At 43.8% G+C, this 17,330-nt stretch overlaps 6 protein-coding genes across 6 annotated transcripts; 2 read left to right on the top strand and 4 right to left on the bottom strand.

The window, feature by feature from the left end:
• Positions 1-29: 29 nt before the first annotated feature.
• On the bottom strand, positions 30-440 carry JR316_0004048 (uncharacterized protein; the record flags this gene model as incomplete). Its single annotated transcript, XM_047889817.1, has 1 exon — positions 30-440. The coding sequence occupies one exon, from the start codon at positions 438-440 to the stop codon at positions 30-32; it is 411 nt and encodes a 136-aa protein (XP_047752191.1).
• Positions 441-2,919: 2,479 nt separating this feature from the next.
• On the bottom strand, positions 2,920-4,249 carry JR316_0004047 (uncharacterized protein; the record flags this gene model as incomplete). The annotated part of the gene is made up of 4 exons (XM_047889816.1): positions 2,920-2,981; positions 3,034-3,207; positions 3,255-3,748; positions 3,801-4,249. 4 exons carry the CDS (start codon positions 4,247-4,249, stop codon positions 2,920-2,922), a joined length of 1,179 nt encoding a protein of 392 aa, XP_047752190.1.
• A 319-nt stretch (positions 4,250-4,568) lies between these two features.
• Positions 4,569-6,928, bottom strand: JR316_0004046 (Lipase 4; the record flags this gene model as incomplete). The annotated part of the gene is made up of 14 exons (XM_047889815.1): positions 4,569-4,805; positions 4,866-4,903; positions 4,963-5,213; positions 5,264-5,318; positions 5,377-5,482; positions 5,543-5,801; positions 5,857-5,926; positions 5,984-6,057; positions 6,113-6,187; positions 6,245-6,272; positions 6,335-6,347; positions 6,399-6,463; positions 6,519-6,712; positions 6,771-6,928. The coding sequence occupies 14 exons, from the start codon at positions 6,926-6,928 to the stop codon at positions 4,569-4,571; spliced, it is 1,623 nt and encodes a 540-aa protein (XP_047752189.1).
• A 2,989-nt stretch (positions 6,929-9,917) lies between these two features.
• On the bottom strand, positions 9,918-11,270 carry JR316_0004045 (uncharacterized protein; the record flags this gene model as incomplete). The annotated part of the gene is made up of 5 exons (XM_047889814.1): positions 9,918-9,989; positions 10,042-10,594; positions 10,654-10,990; positions 11,121-11,196; positions 11,244-11,270. The coding sequence occupies 5 exons, from the start codon at positions 11,268-11,270 to the stop codon at positions 9,918-9,920; spliced, it is 1,065 nt and encodes a 354-aa protein (XP_047752188.1).
• A 1,836-nt stretch (positions 11,271-13,106) lies between these two features.
• On the top strand, positions 13,107-13,965 carry JR316_0004044 (uncharacterized protein; the record flags this gene model as incomplete). The annotated part of the gene is made up of 2 exons (XM_047889813.1): positions 13,107-13,357; positions 13,413-13,965. The coding sequence occupies 2 exons, from the start codon at positions 13,107-13,109 to the stop codon at positions 13,963-13,965; spliced, it is 804 nt and encodes a 267-aa protein (XP_047752187.1).
• Positions 13,966-15,162: 1,197 nt separating this feature from the next.
• Positions 15,163-16,403, top strand: JR316_0004043 (uncharacterized protein; the record flags this gene model as incomplete). Its single annotated transcript, XM_047889812.1, has 5 exons — positions 15,163-15,360; positions 15,426-15,574; positions 15,626-15,764; positions 15,828-16,284; positions 16,336-16,403. 5 exons carry the CDS (start codon positions 15,163-15,165, stop codon positions 16,401-16,403), a joined length of 1,011 nt encoding a protein of 336 aa, XP_047752186.1.
• Between the last annotated feature and the right edge of the window lie 927 nt (positions 16,404-17,330).

The following is a 17,330-nucleotide window of genomic DNA, read 5'->3' as shown; positions in this document are numbered from 1 at the left end:
TAAGCCAATATTACAATTAAAAAACTGACTTACACATCATGGTACAGATGTTGCAACAAAGCCTCGATGTCTTCAGGGTGAACTTGTCGTTCGGGCTCCAAAATTACATGTGTATGAATCAAAGGACTGCTTCCCACCAAAATGTTTTGCGTAGCCCCATCATGCTCTTTTCCGTCCTGCTTAGTATCTCTTCCTCCTTCTTCTTTTGCCAAGGTAGTAGCGGCAGAAAAGAATTTTGAATGCCGTGCTACGAGAGTATGATGAACTTTGTAACGATGGTTGGCGACATCAAGGATGAGAGAGCCATCTTCAAACCAATATATTGGATGCTTCTTGATTATCACTTCATGAACCATATTGATTGTCGAATCCTTTTGGAAACTAGAGAAGATATAGAGTGAGAACAAGGAGCAAGGCGTCGCTCGTTCTGTCAAATGCATCGATGAACCTAATCCATAACCATTACCAATCATATCACATGATTTTTGCCCCTAAATCTGGCTTTCATCTTTTGTTCACTTAAGTCGACCTGCATCTATGAATACTACGCAATGTAAGGATCCTGTTGTAAAATCCGAGGATATAAATTTTCTTTGGGTAATTGATTTTGGCGAATTATTCAGTTGAAAGGGCGTATGTGTCGTACAGTGTGTCGGAATAGTGCCACACTAAGACTTAACTACATCCTTCATCGAGCTTGATAATCTGTCTGAAACGGTGTGTGGAACAAAGTAATGATTGGCCGTTAAAAGAAGCATTCGCATGAGCCCAATATCTAAAGTCACGGTGTCTTAAGCCCCTATAGACCCTTAGTATAATGACTAGTCTGAAGGAAATCCTGAATATAGACACCCTTTGGATATTGACCGGTCGCGCTGTTGAATCACAGTATCAATCTTGTATCAATCGAGCAAACCATCCGTACCAAAAGAGGTCAATTTTTTGAACAAACAGTGTCCAAGACATATCTTGCTTAATCATTTTTTCGTTAATAATTAAACTGTGCGCTATAACCGCGTTGTTTGCACTATATTTCCATAAATGCGTTGGTGTATAAAGATTAGGATTTTTCTCATACACTTCTGCCGAACCATTTGCAGATGGTAGTTTTTTTATCAAGGTAAACGATTTTTATCATTTTAAAGCGGCCATTTAACGATTTTAAGGGTAATGCAGCAATGCTCATGGCAGTGAGCTGAAATTTGACACAACAGTCCCTACTGTCAACGTGTTGACAATGTGAATCATACAGAAACCAGGATAAGTCATATGAATTGCTTTTTGCATCCCTTCAAGCAATGTTCGACTTCATTACCGAGATTCAAACCGATGACTTTATGGTAACTGTTTTAGTCCCACCATCCACACATAGTATTATAAGTCTATTCGACAGCTGAGATAGAAGGAGTCTCATGAGTACATCGCTGTGAATTTGTGTCCACTGTTGGTTGTTGAGGTTTTCAGAAACCAAGCCACATGCATTGCAAATTTGGAAACCCAGGTGTGTGGGTAGTATTTCGGCATCGTTTCCTGGGTAAAAGAACCCACATAGTCAACGTCACGATGGCTACATATATTTCCCCCTGAAACGCTCAGCAATCCGGATAGTGGATATGCTAACACGCACTCAAAACGTTTATATAAACTGGCCCAGGAACACGTAGATCGTTACAATGACATGACGCCTCGAGGCCTGCAGTGAATGGTTAAGAAGGCAGTTCAGGACCCACAACGCCATATAGGGTAGGTGATGCTCATGAAGCATTCGGAGCCAAATCCAAATATAGCTGGCATGAAGGAGCGTGCTTTCCTTATACAATCGAGGGTGGTTTTTAATTTTAAAGAAGCATAACAGAGACACGTAAAAGGGTATACAGCTACAGATTATATGGACGTTTTCTGCAGATTAATAATCTACTCGAATTGGCAGTGGTCATCTGCCCCGTTTGGAATTTCTGCGACTATGGTTTGGTGAAGGTTGGAGCGATCTTGAGGGTATGTCAGCGGCATATGACTGTAAAACTGCCGTTCAACCAAGGTCATATGGTCATGTCAGCATCCGGCAACACCAGGCTTGCATTTCCCAGAATACCAAAGAAAGTGCCTTGATTGGAGTTGCAGAAAGGCGAATCGGTAAACCAGATGAGACTTAGTAGTCACTACTACTACCATATACTCTTGTATGATCCTCGTGCAATTAGTTTCGTGATCGCCTATAGCAGTTGAATATGGACTAACCGCGTGTAGAAGCGTCGTAACTGTGGAAGGAATGCCGGTTTAATCTCGTTAAGCGTGACTTCACTTCACTGCTTTTATTATTGATCATCGCGAGATTTAGGGTGGAGATAACTGTTCGTTTTGAGATCAAGATATTACGCCATCAGTACAGTGAGTGGTCGAAGATATTTATCTATAATCAGGACATCAGCTAAAGAGATCGGAACGGAACAGTGACCCCGTTGATCTGTAGTAGGAATGTTTTTGGAATGTAGCATTAAAGACAAAATAACTCAACATAGTAAACATCAGGCAGCTATAAGCGCAGATGATCATCTCCTCACTTCGACTTATATCTAGAACGACCGGGATCAGAAAAATTCGAGAGCTGATACAGAATATGTAGGCCAAAATGGATGATCGATTAAGACCAGTGCTTCCCCTAACAGAGGTGACATCGATCAGAAGACCTATAAATCAGATACAACTGTGTAAGTCAATGCAGTGCAAAGACAATCGTACATAAAGAGATGAAGTAGAGATATGAGTCGATTATATTTAGATTAAAGTGTGATTAAAATATAAAACTTCCCCACCAAAGATCAGTGGGCTTGCGACACGACAGTAGCAAGATACTGACTGGAGATTGAACGATAGTATGGTACACTTGCAGTCAAAAAAGTCCAAGAAAAAGGGGGTCGCTCAAAAATCATCATAAATCTGATATCCGTGGTATCGCCTTCCTCTTCGGGGTCCATGATAATCTAGGAACATGGATGAGCAGGTTCCCGACATCCTGGAATATATACGCCTTACATGAACTAGTGTCACGGACAGGGCTTTGTCCGGAGACGTTCGCGAGGTTGATGTATCGCCCATCGGATGAAGGCCTTGCCACATTTGCACCTCCCACACCAGGTGCAGAAGTCCATTTGGCACGACACCAGACGCAAGTCAGTCCCGTACCCGTCCGCTGAGACGTTGCCATCCCTGAAGCACATATCAATGTAATCCCAGACAACGAAGTAGAAACGCACATTGTTGGAAACATTCTTTGTGCACAGCATTTCCACACTGCTCGCAGTATGTCAAAGACGTTTCGGCGACGCCATGCATGCCATCATAGCAGATAGGACAGTCGTCACCAGGGCCTGGCACGCGTTTGTGTTTGCCGGACCCTGACTTTGAGCTACTGGCACCCGCAGGAAGCCTGCCAGTTACTCGTGCATAGGCCTCGCGGACTTGTGGATTTGCCTCAGAATTAGGGGCCAGGGGAGCCTCTGCGAAAATTTGTTCCAGCTCAGAGGTAAGCAAAGCCTTCTGGTACCAATAACCTGATTCCTGGCTGACTTGAAGAACTTTGACAAAGACGAAAAGGATATGCTTGCAATGATTGCCTTTGGTAGCATCAGGGCAATTGCATCTAGGGAGACGATCGACCGTCACGGTGTAAACATTTCCTGTTGATCCGAGAACGCTGAACTCTTCCCGCAGTTCATTTCCATTCCGGCGACGGTCAACCATGTACATTCTATGGCATGCTTAAGGTATTACTAGGGAGACAATATGAAAGATGCTCGCACCGTTGCTCTCTGACACGCTCAAGTCTTTCCATGATATTCTGTGGACATCTTGGTTTATACTTTGCAGCCCGCTTTTCAACGGGAACTGCATCATCTACCTTCGCTTTCTTCCCTCTGGGTTTTTTGACAGCACCAGATCCGGACGCGGTAGGTTGCGATGGTGCTGGTCGAGAAATCGGAGTCGATTCGTTATACATTGATGCTTTGTGTGACCCATAAGGCAATGGTTTCATTTCATTAATCCCAACACTTGACTGGGATGAACCAGATTGAGAGACATAAGGAGAGAAGCGCGGTGCGAGTGTTGGAGTCGCAACAACATCCTTGGTGGTAGATGTGGTCTCCGTGGTCTTTGTTTTCTTTGCTTCTGAAGGTCTGGCTTCGGAGTCTTGAAAACCTGGCTTCCAAGGCGCGAATTCTCCGTCTCTTTTTCGCTTGCTGAGCACCATTATCAAAGGGTGTAAACGATGTCAATGTCTGGATTATCAATGTCGAAGCCACCGCCACCCTACAAAATCTCTGTACACATTGAAGTCACATCACACCTATTGGGTCACAGCTTCGGGTTTTGCCGCATAACAGGGGACTTCAAAGTCAAAATTGAAAAATAGTCTTTTAGATGAAGCAGAGAGTCTAGAAATAAGAACCAACTATATGCTAATTGTCAAGAGCACGAGTAAGTATTGAAATATTTTATATATAATCTGTTTAACTTGGAAAAGCGATAATCGCTTTGCGATTATAGAGAGCCACAGGCTCGAAAGTGCATCATGCAGTCAGACTGGTCAAAAAGTTCATGGCGTCTTGTCTGTAGGTGTCATGTGAAATGGTCAATGGAACGATCCCATCCAGATAGGTCAGCATCTGTCGGGATTGTAAATCATATCTTGGCCACTGGAAGTCTAGAAGACCCTGTCCGTTAGGATTGAGAGTATTGGCGAAACGAATGACTTGGTTCTGCATTTCCCCACCACCATAGGAGTTTAGCAGATCGGAGCTATGCATCTTTATACACCGATGATGAGGAACTGTAAATGATGTGGTAAGAAATGTAATTCTGCTTACCGATCCAACCACGGGCAGCAATTTGAATCGTTTGCTGACTGCAAACAGTAGAACGATGAGCTCCAATGAACTCTGTCAATATAGTGTAATAACGCACGGTAAACCCATATATTGTGATTAGTTGAAGCAGTGTTCTGCAGCATCCATCTTCGAGGCGCTTGAAGAATTGCATCACCCGATAATGCGGCAAGCCGCTTGTACTCAGGGGTTATAGCATTCAGTATCCCCGTGTTAAAAGGAGAGCCTTGAGTTATGTCAGAGGTGTAGAAAGTCGCGATCTGGTCAACCTGAGCATCCGTGAGGAAAGGGTACGAGCTCTTGACATATGCTTTAAAATTAGCATCCGTGCTAAGAAATTTGTTAGGAAAAGCCTGGCCCCAGGTGTTTCGTGTACATACATCACGGTGCTGGCAACTGGTAATGCAAATATTGTCCCTTCATCATCACAGTTTCCTGCAAAAATCAGTTAGCGGGGCCTTGTGCGCAGATGACGTAGAAAAAGGGATCATGCCCGTCACAAATGGAATGTTTGCTATCGCCCCTTGCTGTACAAGGATTTGAGGGTTGTCTGTTATCAGAGTACCATCAATACCCGGTCCAAACGTGTTAACTACGGTCTATCATGCGCAAATTAAATTAGCCAACAGAATAAAATCCAAATGATAAGGGGTACTGACGGACGAAGGGCCTGCGCTATTAATTGCGGTTTTAAGAGTTGCAAGGGGTATTGTGCGCAGACACGCTAAAGTATCACTTGCGTTTGAGCATCCCGTTGCAGCAATCAGGGCATCGTATGATCCCTGGCTAGCCGCGACATCGTTCAGTGGTATAGGCCCTCCAGACTGTATGAACGCTCCGCGGAATAGTCCAGATGGATTCCCTCCATTAACAAGCATCTGGAGTGATATGGATATCGCGCCTGCGGATTGTCCCCACCTGTGATCGAATAAGTACATCTCGGCTACGATGCAAAAGAAAGGAAAAAACGTACAGAGTTACTTTGGTTGGATCCCCACCAAACTGAGTAATGTATGTTTGAACCCATCGCATAGCTTCTCGCTCTGTTAATTGATATGATGAATAATTCGTGCCATATCGCAGCACGAAACTTTAATTACGATCATGAAAACCGAGGTTGCCAACGCCAGCAGCCTTCACTTCGCTTCCACCCAGGAAGCCAAAGCCGTTAAGCCTGCATATGAATTGTATTCTTAAGCAGGCGAGAGAAAAAATGACGCTAAGCTTACCTGTAGTTAATACTAATGTAGATGACTGGCGTCCCTAGTGCAATGGATCGCTCCACAACGGATCCCCCATCGGTGCTGTTTGTGCTATGATTTAGCATTGTAAGAGAAGTAAATCGTGTGACGTCAACTTACACAGAGGTAGACCCGGATTGAAATGCCCCTAAGTCCAGTAAAAGACATTCTCCGGTTAATTCATAAATACATGTATTGACGTAGACATACCTCCGTAAATCCACTAAAATGCATTTTAAATCTTACGTATAAGAAGGTTATGGAATGACCTTACCAAGAGAACAGGTAAGTTGGACGAAGGAGTTGCAGTAGACGGACGTATAACGTTCAATGTGAGGCCTATAACATGATGTTAGGGTTCTTTGGTCATTCAATCAACATATATTACCCTCACAGTCTTCGGATTCTGGCTGAGATAATGCACCAAATAATGCGTTGACAATATTTTGCGCATCATTTCCTGCTATGACCGTAACGTTTGGAATGTTGGCCGCTGGCTGAATACAGTTGGGTCCATAGTTAGTTGCATCATACGTTCCAGCATATGGAGGGATAGTCTGTGGAAGACGATAACGTAGGTCGCCGACTCTAGAAATGCCAGGTTAGTATACGTCATATCCATGAATGAATTAAACGAAAGACGCACGGAGGTTTGGCAAATGGAATGCCTAGAAATCGATGAGTCGACCCTGATAGCGTACCCGTAAAAACGCCATTATCAAGTTGAACGGTAGGCGCTACGGCAATCCCTTTTTCTGCAAGGGAGAAAATGAGAATGAGAGAAGTTAAAGTCGAGATAACCATGGAGGAAGAGAAGGAGAGATAGGATTGAGAGATGGGACATACAGTCTCAAATCAGACCGCCTTTTAACACGCTGCACGAAGGGGTGATTTCTCATGATCAAAGAGGGACTATTGATGAAAAATTAAGTGACGGCATCTAGGTGTTCTCGATTACAGTTTGAACCCGAATCCGCCAGCGTCAAGAGAAATGAATTGCTACGGTGTGGCACTATTGTTAGCCCAAATACTTCTCTTGTAAGAGTTAAAAGATTTAAAGTCCCGAATATCGTCCAGTACTGGTAAGAAACTTTCCTTCAGGAAGGATAAACAGACTATTTGAGATGCTACTGCCCCTCATGGAATTTTTAAGGAACTAAGTAAATTGTGCTGTACGCTTGCCAGACGCGGCGCAATCGAGACCTCGAAAGTAACGACATCTGATTGGTGTTCCGGGTGCAGAACGGGTGCAATCCAACCGTTTCGCGATGTTGTAGCGCTACCGAATGCTCCATTCCGCCGTTGACTATCAACGCCCCAGCACTGAGGTCATACGAAAGTTGTGAAAAAAACTCATCTCATCAAAAGCGCGAGATGACGAGAAGAAGCAATTTTTTTGGAAAGGGTACGCGAAAGCAGAGTGCGACGGGGAAAACCAAATGGAATGAAAACGCATTGAGCGCCCTATTCGAGAATTTTAGCAGTTGCTTCAGGGAGGTTTCGACATGTCAACAGCAAGGAGTCGTTATGATGAACAACCGTGAATCCCGAGAGAAGGATATAGAAGTTGTTGAAGTGTTGGATAAGTTTGGGGACATCCAAGCAATCCAGTCAATGCAAGTTCGCGGAAGGGCCATCCCAAAGTAAAGTTGGTACCGTGTGGTTTTGGTAAGCAAGCAAAACCTTTCATGGAGGATTCAGAATTCAGATGACTCCATGCCGGTGATTTCTGATAGGCAGATTTGCTTGTTTGGTAATGCTTGGCATGCCCTTTTGCATTATGTACCCCATCGATCTTCGCTCCCGACCTGCTGTAGTTCTATACCCGTAATCATGCTTTACAATTCTATCCCTGTGTAATTGATATCAATAATTCGTTACCGGGATGTTGTTACATCCATTCCAAAGTCTAAACGACGATATCAACACTGCACATTACCCTTGGGATCTGCCATCTTGGATCCGACACATGATAGCCCGGGAACGAAAGATCTCAAAAAACCCATTGATCTAATCCTCTCATTTCTGTGTACTAGCGTCGTACGGTATGCGTATAGCTTCAATAACCATAGTCTCGACTGATCAGTGTCTTTCTTTTCACATTTTCCACACCTTCTGGCATGTCGTCCTCGACTATACCCTCAGATTCATCATCAACGTCCTCACTTCCATCCACCTCTCCCTGAACATCCTCGTTGTCAAATACATCAGCACCGTCGTGTTTGCCGTCAAACTCACTGGTATGGCATGAGCTGCCATCATCATCGTCATAGTTTTCTTCGTCCATATTCAACCACATTCCAGAGTCTGACTTATTCCAGGCTTTCCGGCGTTCCTTGTTCCCAAAAAATCAACAAAAATCAAAGGTGGGTAAGCTTCTGTAGCTTGAATTTTTCTCCGAAGAGTGCACATGAGTGATGGGACTCGGAGGGTGCCTTCAGTAAGTTTTTCAAGTTCTATCACAGTATGATTGCCATATTTCATTGCGGGATCGCACTACATCCATTCAAAAATGCTCCTTAGAAAGGAGTCCTCCGGGGGTCTATCATTGGTCTATCATACGTTTTTCCTCGCTTCCTTGACCATCACGGCCAATACTCGGCCAATAATTCCATCATGGTACAATTCTGAATCACATAGTACAGATATTTTGTACTCTCCCTTGGTGAGATTGAGCTGTATAACTTTCAGGTTACTGCAGATTCCATTGATTACGAGTTTATTCTATTATGACCATACAGATGCACAACCTATTTCGCATGGCACCGGCACGGAAGCAGTACAGACAGTTCATTTGAACAACTTCGTAACTCCTGGGGGGAGTAGTTAGCCAACCGGGAGAATTGGCCAGTTTCCTAGGTATATTTTTTCTGTGCCAATTCCTATTGAAATCGGGCATTCTTTATTCTCCGCCAAAGGTTTTGATATGATGCGTTTTACTGTGGATAATAGAGATACGCGTTTTAACGACTTGGAAATGCATCCCATTGTCGGTACAGTAGCCTTGAGTCTAACAAATGACAATCGAAATGAGCATTCAAATAACGTTGAAATAACGTACTTTGAGAACAACTGGAGTTGAGGAGGCTGCTTCCGAAACGAATATTATGTCATTTTTGTTTACCTCGCTCCATTGCCTGAGCCAAATGTGCACGGAAGAACGAGCTTCAAATGTTTAGTGTAAAACTCAAAATGAGATGGTATGTATCATGCATGACAACTCGGCGTATACTAACAACCTTATAGTACTTCAAACTCGCCTGAGCATGGCGTTCGGAACTCTAGGCCCAGGGAATACTTTATCTATCCTGTTAAGGGTTTTTCTACGGCGCTGTAAATCTCGATACATCCGTCCAATGGCCTTCGGAAATTGAAGAATCTTGTATGGATTAGCCTTAGAGGTCGATGATGCCTACGACATAGATTTCAGTGCCCAAGAGTAAAACTCATCCAATGGCGGTGCTAGCTCACATTGCTATTGTCGACAATTTTGACCAAAGTAACCAACCCTGTTGTTTCATGATAAGGAAATACAGAGATTGGTAGTGACCGTTACTTGCCATTTTTACTTGATATTTCATGCGTCTCTAAGACACGCAATATCAATTCAATGATCTGAGAAAGACTGCAATCGCTCTGTAGTGTGGCGTTTTAAAATTGAACAAACACATCTTTGGCAAGGATTGGCGTACCCCGTTGGCAACATCACACCACATATAATCTTCTGCAATGGCCACATCGGCAGATTGGTCCTGACGGGAGTGCGCATATCAGGACTCTTTATCAATGACTTCTAAAAACGACAGTGGAAGTCTACCTCGCTGAGAAGAATTCTTAGGATGACCTCCGTAGGATGGAACATACGCTGAATGTGTGCATTTAGGAAAACACGTAGTCCTCATAACTTGAATGCTTACTTCCATGTCGTGCCCTTTTACATATACCTTCTTGTACGAGCTTCTGGCTTCGAGCGCGCTTTGAAGCTTTGCACGTAGCCCAGTAACCGGCACCGATAGTACGTTGAAGTAATGTATTATGGCAGGGGGCTGGTGGTAGAGAATTGACGCTGTCCATTTAGGCACGCTTATGGCGACGTGCATTCCCCGTATAAAGACGGCGCATTTCCCATAACCACCATTGGGGGACGAAGCCTTTGCACCAATACCCATGGTTGACCACTTGTGATCTTTATACCGCGCTGTCATAGGTCCATTTCTGCGACTATAACTTTTGGAGCCGGAGGTGCCGACAGCCCATTTGGTCGCCTTATCGTAGCCAGTGATGATGTACAATGAACCGTTGGGAAACGGCAAGCGGGATATTTCTTCGTTTAGGTATATATACCAGTCTAATGCATGTTGTTGGACGTATTCACTCATTCGCGAAGTTGAAATAAGGTCTTCACGAGATGCACCATCTGGAAGCACAAGTATTGCGCTTTCGCGAGCCTCGACCGTGAATGTGATATCTCTGTAAGAATGCAATAGATTTAGTGGACGTTCCAGATTTTCAGAATGTATTGACCTCACAAAGGCGAGGAGGAGTGTACTGATGAGGAAACCGCATTGCTGACAAGTGCAGTACCTGGCGGAAAGTACATCAAGTCCTTAGCAATGTCAACTTCTTTAGGAGGAGGATGAAGCGGGACAAATCCAGGAGGACAACGACGCTGTATTGGATCTTGGGGTGGAAGAAAAACGTTGAAATAACATAAAAAGTCGCCTTCATCAGTCATGAACCCCACATCGCCTATCATAACGCCTGATTCAAGAGACGACTGAGGTCTTTCGAGGTCGCCAATTGGGTCCCATACAGGTGTACCATGTCCAAGCATGAACAAAGATCGTGAATATGTTTCTGTTCCGGCTGTGGATGTTTTGATTAAATGACATCTGGGAAAACTAGGATCCTGTACTTGAGTTCGATAGGGGTGAGTGACGGAGCCTGTTTAACGAAGTATCGTAGTCGAGTCTGCAGGTGGAACAAAGTGTCTTACCACCATCCGAGTTGCTTCGGCTAGACATTCCACCCGCTGAAGTACCATCATCTTCCATCACTGGGTCGCTTTGAGGCTACATACATTCAGAAGAGTATCGTGGAAGAAATACGGTTGGCATACCGCTTCATTGTCTGCAGCGCCTGTCATGTAAAGGGTGGCTACTCGGTCAGAGGGAAGAGATAGAGGGAATGTACAGGTCTCAGGACGCCAATTACCCTCAGATTTCGAAGACTGAGAAAGTCAAAGAGGCGAATGCCAACTACCAGTTGAATTTACATAAGTACATGTGCTCGGATCTTTCCGAAGTTCGTCGCGACTTGTACTTCAACAATAATCATAACGTGATGAGGATTTGTTTTTAAATATCAATATCGTAAGGTACGCGCACGTACTGGTTATTTACATACTACGAATCGGGGGCTGTGAGTCACCCAGTCTGCGAGAAATGTAAGTGAAATCTCAAGGTTGGTAATCCTGGGATCGCTTACTCGGCTCGGGGGGTTGTCATCAATGTTAAGGGCTGCCATCACATATAATAGCTCACGAAATATTCTTGTTCCAAGTTGAGGAGTCTTCTGCGCCGAATTTACGGTGGGCCATAATATTCTGTCTCTAGAAAATGTGACTTTTATGGTGGGTCTTGTAATAATGCAAAGCAACTATGCATGTATCCCGTAGGCGACAGAGGGGAAGAGAAATGTCCCAAATAAAAATGTAAGGGCAATATCCGGTTTGGGGGACTTGGGACCCAAAATATCGCGGATGGGAGTCACAGGCGGCCATGCCTATAACTTAAGGGTGCTTCCCAGGGCGTATGCCGTACTACATGGTGATTCATTGCAGTTTATCCAGCAAACACTTTCCTCTTGCACTTATTCTTCCATGTTGACGCTACGACGAAAACTCTTCCCGTCAAAAAAGGTTCACATCGACGAGAATTTTGAAGCTGAAAATCTATCGGTGGGTGGAGGTGAGTTGCATACTCCTCAGTCACGTTGGCGGCCGGACTCATGAGACGAACCTTAGTTATAGCACCTCGGGGAGATATAACACTGTATGCATATCAATTTTACGCCTGGAATCGCGCTGAAATCAACAACTTTAGTGTGTCAGAAAGCGGTAATCAGACAACGAACAACAACTCTACTTCCTCAACAACAAATTTCAACATCAAGAAAGTCGTGATCGGTAGGCTTATCCTTCAAATCGACTCAATATTTGACTGTATCAATTAATATAAAGAAGTGAAATCTAGCCCTCCAAGTACATCAAATGACGTTTTCCGAGAGGTAAGTTGAAATTGCCGTCGAACAGAAGAATTGGACTGACACATTTTTCTACTGAAGCCTGTGCTAGGTGGTGCTCCTGAAACAGTTGAAAGTTGGTTGTTTTTTACTGTATAATAAAATTCCTGATCGTCACATTCTTCTCGGAAGTTGAAGAACGAGATAGAGAAGATATCTTAGGCGCATTGATGCCCCTGGGGAAGGGCGACCACCTTCGAGTGTGTATTATCTTGATTCTTTCAATGCCGAGTTGACTGAGTGCTGTCCCCTTTGAAAGTCACGAGGGCGAGATTATGGGCATCAAAATTCTGCGCGCCAGTCTCAATTGTCAACAAATTATGATGTCTGGTCATCGAGGACCTCCATTCGCTCTGGTACGATTTATTATCGTTGAAGCGGATGTGCTCATATGAACGATTACTGACACATCTATATTGACAGGTCAAAAGACCCCGACAAAGCGACGGGTGGTTGTCCCCCCAGTTCATTGCATGCCAGTGACAATTGAAGTTGGACAATTTCAAAACGAATGACTACCACACATACTGACAGCCGTCTGCAGGATATACAGCTTCCGCACGACCTACACAAAGACATCAAGGCGTATATGTGTAGCTCTAGATTCAGTGAAACACCAGACATGTTTTTACAATCGCTTCATACTATCTGTCTATGGAACCCCTTCAATAACATCAGCATGGATCAAAAACTTCAAGAGAGTCACTGTACCCTTGGAGACGTTGGCGTATTCAACTCAGATGGAGGTTTCGATGTCTTTTTCAACATATTTATGACTATGGAGGAGAACCTGGCTATGGACTACGATCCACCTAGCACGTTTGTACCTCTTGAACTAACCTCTACATCCTCGCTAAATGCTCAAAGACCAACCCCACAAGGCGAAGGTTTCTATTTTAGCAACAACTTTACGCTAGATAAAGAGACGGGGTATTTATGTTTTTCTTACATTTGCAAATTCTTCTATGTATTGAACCTTTCTTAGGGAGTCTGTATGCACATTTGAGTCGATCAAAGCACCGGAAAAACCAGGAGGTGCAATACTAGTCCTTCCGGAAGGTTGCACAAAGCAGTTCATGACTCGCTTTGTTAAGGATAAAATTGAGGCTTATCTGGGAATCTATGCAGAATCCTGGTATGACCCAGAAAATTATTCAAACAAACTGCGCGCTCTTCCCAACGGATCATTACAGCTGATACGAACCTGCTACCGATCCAATTCGTGGGTGGCAGCGGTGCTACCCACAAGGCGTTACATGCCCGGCATGTCGTATGCAAGACTCAGACGGTCTGCCACAAACCCTCGATGCTATGAATGGGACGACAATTATAGAAAATCAATTATAATCAATACTGGGTCTTCAAAAATGGATGCACAGGACTTGCAGCGCACGATTGCGGTGGAAGTATATTCAATATACCACTATGGGCCCCAAATTAAGCTTATATCATCTCGAACCTCGACTTCCTCCCGCCGCTCAAGGATCGCTCAATCCTTTTCAACCATCACCCAATTAATACGAAGAACTGGTTCGTAGTAATAGTTGTGGAGATGTAGGTATCATCGTAATTTCATTTTTGAAGCTACAATGTCCAACGGCGTAGAGTGGCACATCACATCTGAATGCCGGATCAGAAAAATTATAATGGAGCGACACAGAAAATCAGACAGAAGGCTACTCGGAGAGAATGAAGGTTTGTACTTCCGAAAAAAAGTCAAAACAAAGTCGTTGATTGAACGGATCGTACTCGCCTGTCTAACCCTACTCTTGCTACAGAGAATTTCAGCATCTTTCAACCATTTCCTGGAAATTTATCCAGCGGAATTTTGTGGCCCTGCGAGCTATTTAAATGAACATTGCGATCTACCTAACGGATTATGAAAGCTAATACATACATTCTAACCTATCAATCCAAGGCATGAACTCCCGTGGATGTGTGGGGAAACCTTTCGTTCTTTGTTATGTTGATTTCTCGTCAGTCGGAAAAACACCACTGGCACAGATTCTCCGGATTTAAATGTTGTGACATCTAACATGACGGTCTCATGTCTGAATCCAATCCCTAGAGTCCGGATTTTGAATATCAAATAACTAGATCGAATCCTTTCTCGTCCGATACCACCTCTTCTATGATATCCGGACAAACACTCCGCCATCCTGAAATACTTCTTATATACGATAGAAGTGTCTATCCGTTATTAAATAAAGTTCATGGATTGAGGATAGCTCTGTGTTCTGTGACTTTCAGGATTGCGATGCAGAACACCTTAACAATTGTGTGGAGGCTCAAGAATGTGATCATTAAAATATTTTTATGGCCAAAATTGCTTGTGTTCTAAGAGGTAAGGACGCGATTTCACTACATCCTGCGATAATTATAGGAATACGTACATGTGAAGACTAGTAATGATATCCCTTCCGTTGCTTCCAGTTTTGTTGGTATTAATAGTGTACATAGCATTGTCCTAATACACAATAGAGGTCATTGTTCAAAAAGGATTATTACACATTGACGCCCACAACCATTACCTCACCTTGATATTTCTGGAGACTATTGTATTCTGCCTAGTTACTCTATCTCGGTTCAGCACATTTGCTAAGTTCGTATCTATTGGAACACACGACATGTTCTAAGACCACGGCCTGCATATTTTTCTATATAGGGCACCCCTGCAGGAGGGAATTCCGTAGAACACAATCCATTTCATCTAGGTTATCAACTAAACACCAACGATGCCTCTTTCCTTGAGAAGATACACTTCTGCCCCAGCGTCAACCGCACAGAGCGATGTTGTCCGTGACACAACAGGCGATGTCCTGGCCAATTCACGGGTCGCTATGGATGTCCTGAAAGCTGTATGTGGATGTGTACCAGTTCCCGCTCTCAGGAATGTCGCCGGCGTTGTGTATTCTCTTCTTGAGATCGCGGAGGTGCGTCCATATTTCCTGCGATGTAATTGACTTGTTCCATATTAATTTCATGCATGTCTGCTTAGGATGTGAGAAATACTTCTGCTGAGTTGAGAGATCTTGTTGAAACGGCCGGTAGGGTCGTAAGGTCTATCAACGCTTGCTGCATAAGAATCATCGAATCTGGAAAGCAGTTATCTCCAGACTCGGAGCAATGTATAGATGAGTTATGCTTGTAATGAAAATCTTTCTTTATCATTTTATTTTGATTAACAGAATGTTTTAGAACACTCCGTCAAGTTCAAGCGACCTGCGAATACATTCGAAGTCGTCGATGGTACAAGAAGGTTTTCCACCACGCTACGGATCGAAAATCATGCGATAAGCTCAAACGGCAGCTGAATGAAGCCTCTTCCACCTTTCAGGTAAGAGAATTAGAGCGTATTCATTGTGACACATGCTTATCGCTGGCGCATGCCGATGGACAGACTCAGATGACCATCATAATTGAACAGAAAGTTGATGAAATTAAAGAGGCAATTAATAACCACATGGAGGACAAAGCACCATCGGGAACTCCCAACGTTCGTGTAAAAACTGAAACTATCGATGTTGATCCACACGCCGTAGCGAAAAACATTGCGAATGTTGAAACCACAACTAAGTATACGATGGGAACAAAGCTGACCGAATTCGTGAAGGAGTTGAACTTTGGGCCAAGCGTATCAGTAACCACAGCGGGAATTAGAGTTGCTAAAGGAGCAGTTGCAAGTAACATCGGGAACGTCAGGACAACAACGACATATGCGAAAGGCCGCCCAACGGAGTATTCACACGCTGGGGATTCATATGAACGATTCTCCGCTCCTAGAGTTCAACAAACGGAGGATTATACACCGTCTCCCAAGGTCAAGGCCCTCTTGCAGCTAGCAGCTAGTGCTTCACGTGCGTCCTCTTCTCATCGAGTAATACTGGAACTTACCTTAGCCATGTCAGATCAAGTTCCTCAAAGGAGAGTACCTCGGGCTCGCGTTAAAGTCATTCCAACCAAAGTATTTGCATAAACGTTATTGGTACTATTTCACATTTGTTTTGCGGAAACCATCTATTTATCGGGCTTTTGTTTACGGACTAATGACTTACATATACCTGGACTAGTTTCTATGTTTGTATCGCACTTGCGGACTTTGTATTTGTGGACTTCATCGACTGAATGTGTCAGTTCCTATGCAATGAATTGACTCCTATTTTCTCTCTATAAGACAATGTACTTTGAGAACTTTAACCGAAGTTTGATTTTTGAAGTCTTTATCCACACATTTTATATTTTGTACAAGTCTGAATGATCTTCGGCCATTTCCGGCGAGCTGCACCAATGAGTGGTAGCCATTTTATGCGGAGAATGAAGTTCAAATTAAGCCATCAGTCCGCTATCGCTACGTTGGAAATGCTGGCTGAGCCTTGTAGGTTGAACGCTACCCACTCGATGCTCAGGAATACAGACTGAAGATGAGGTTGGACTCAGAAGGTTTGAAGCGGTGCATTATACATTCGCTTACGTACATATCTGCCCTCAAGAGTTCACATGGGTAATCATTTTAAAACCTGGCTTGCCCGAAAGAGCATCGCTGGCCCGGGTCGAACAATATATCACTCTTCTAATTTTGTCTTAACAGATAAAGTTCGCCGCCTGTCCGCCTAGCCCGTCCCCATGGTAGTACACGGCTCATATACTTTGTGGATACACAAGAGTGTATCTCTTTGTTCTTTTTTATATCATGGGGCAAAGTACTATTTTGTTTGTATCATGGAGCCAAGTACTGCTCCGATGCCAATCAATGCGCAAGCTATGTTTACGTTGATATATCCTGAGGCCTTCTAAGATTATCCGCCGATATGTGGCGCCGGAATAACTGACTGAACCCAATAGAGCAGGAGAAACTTCGAAGAACCCTCGATTCGTTGCTGAGATTCATCCTCACATGAATCCT

The sequence above is a fragment of the Psilocybe cubensis genome, chromosome 3 (assembly GCF_017499595.1).
Source record: "Psilocybe cubensis strain MGC-MH-2018 chromosome 3, whole genome shotgun sequence".
Lineage (NCBI taxonomy): Eukaryota > Fungi > Basidiomycota > Agaricomycetes > Agaricales > Agrocybaceae > Psilocybe > Psilocybe cubensis.
The sequence above is the reverse complement of the archived record's forward strand: the minus strand, read 5'-3'. Positions and strand labels throughout refer to the sequence as shown.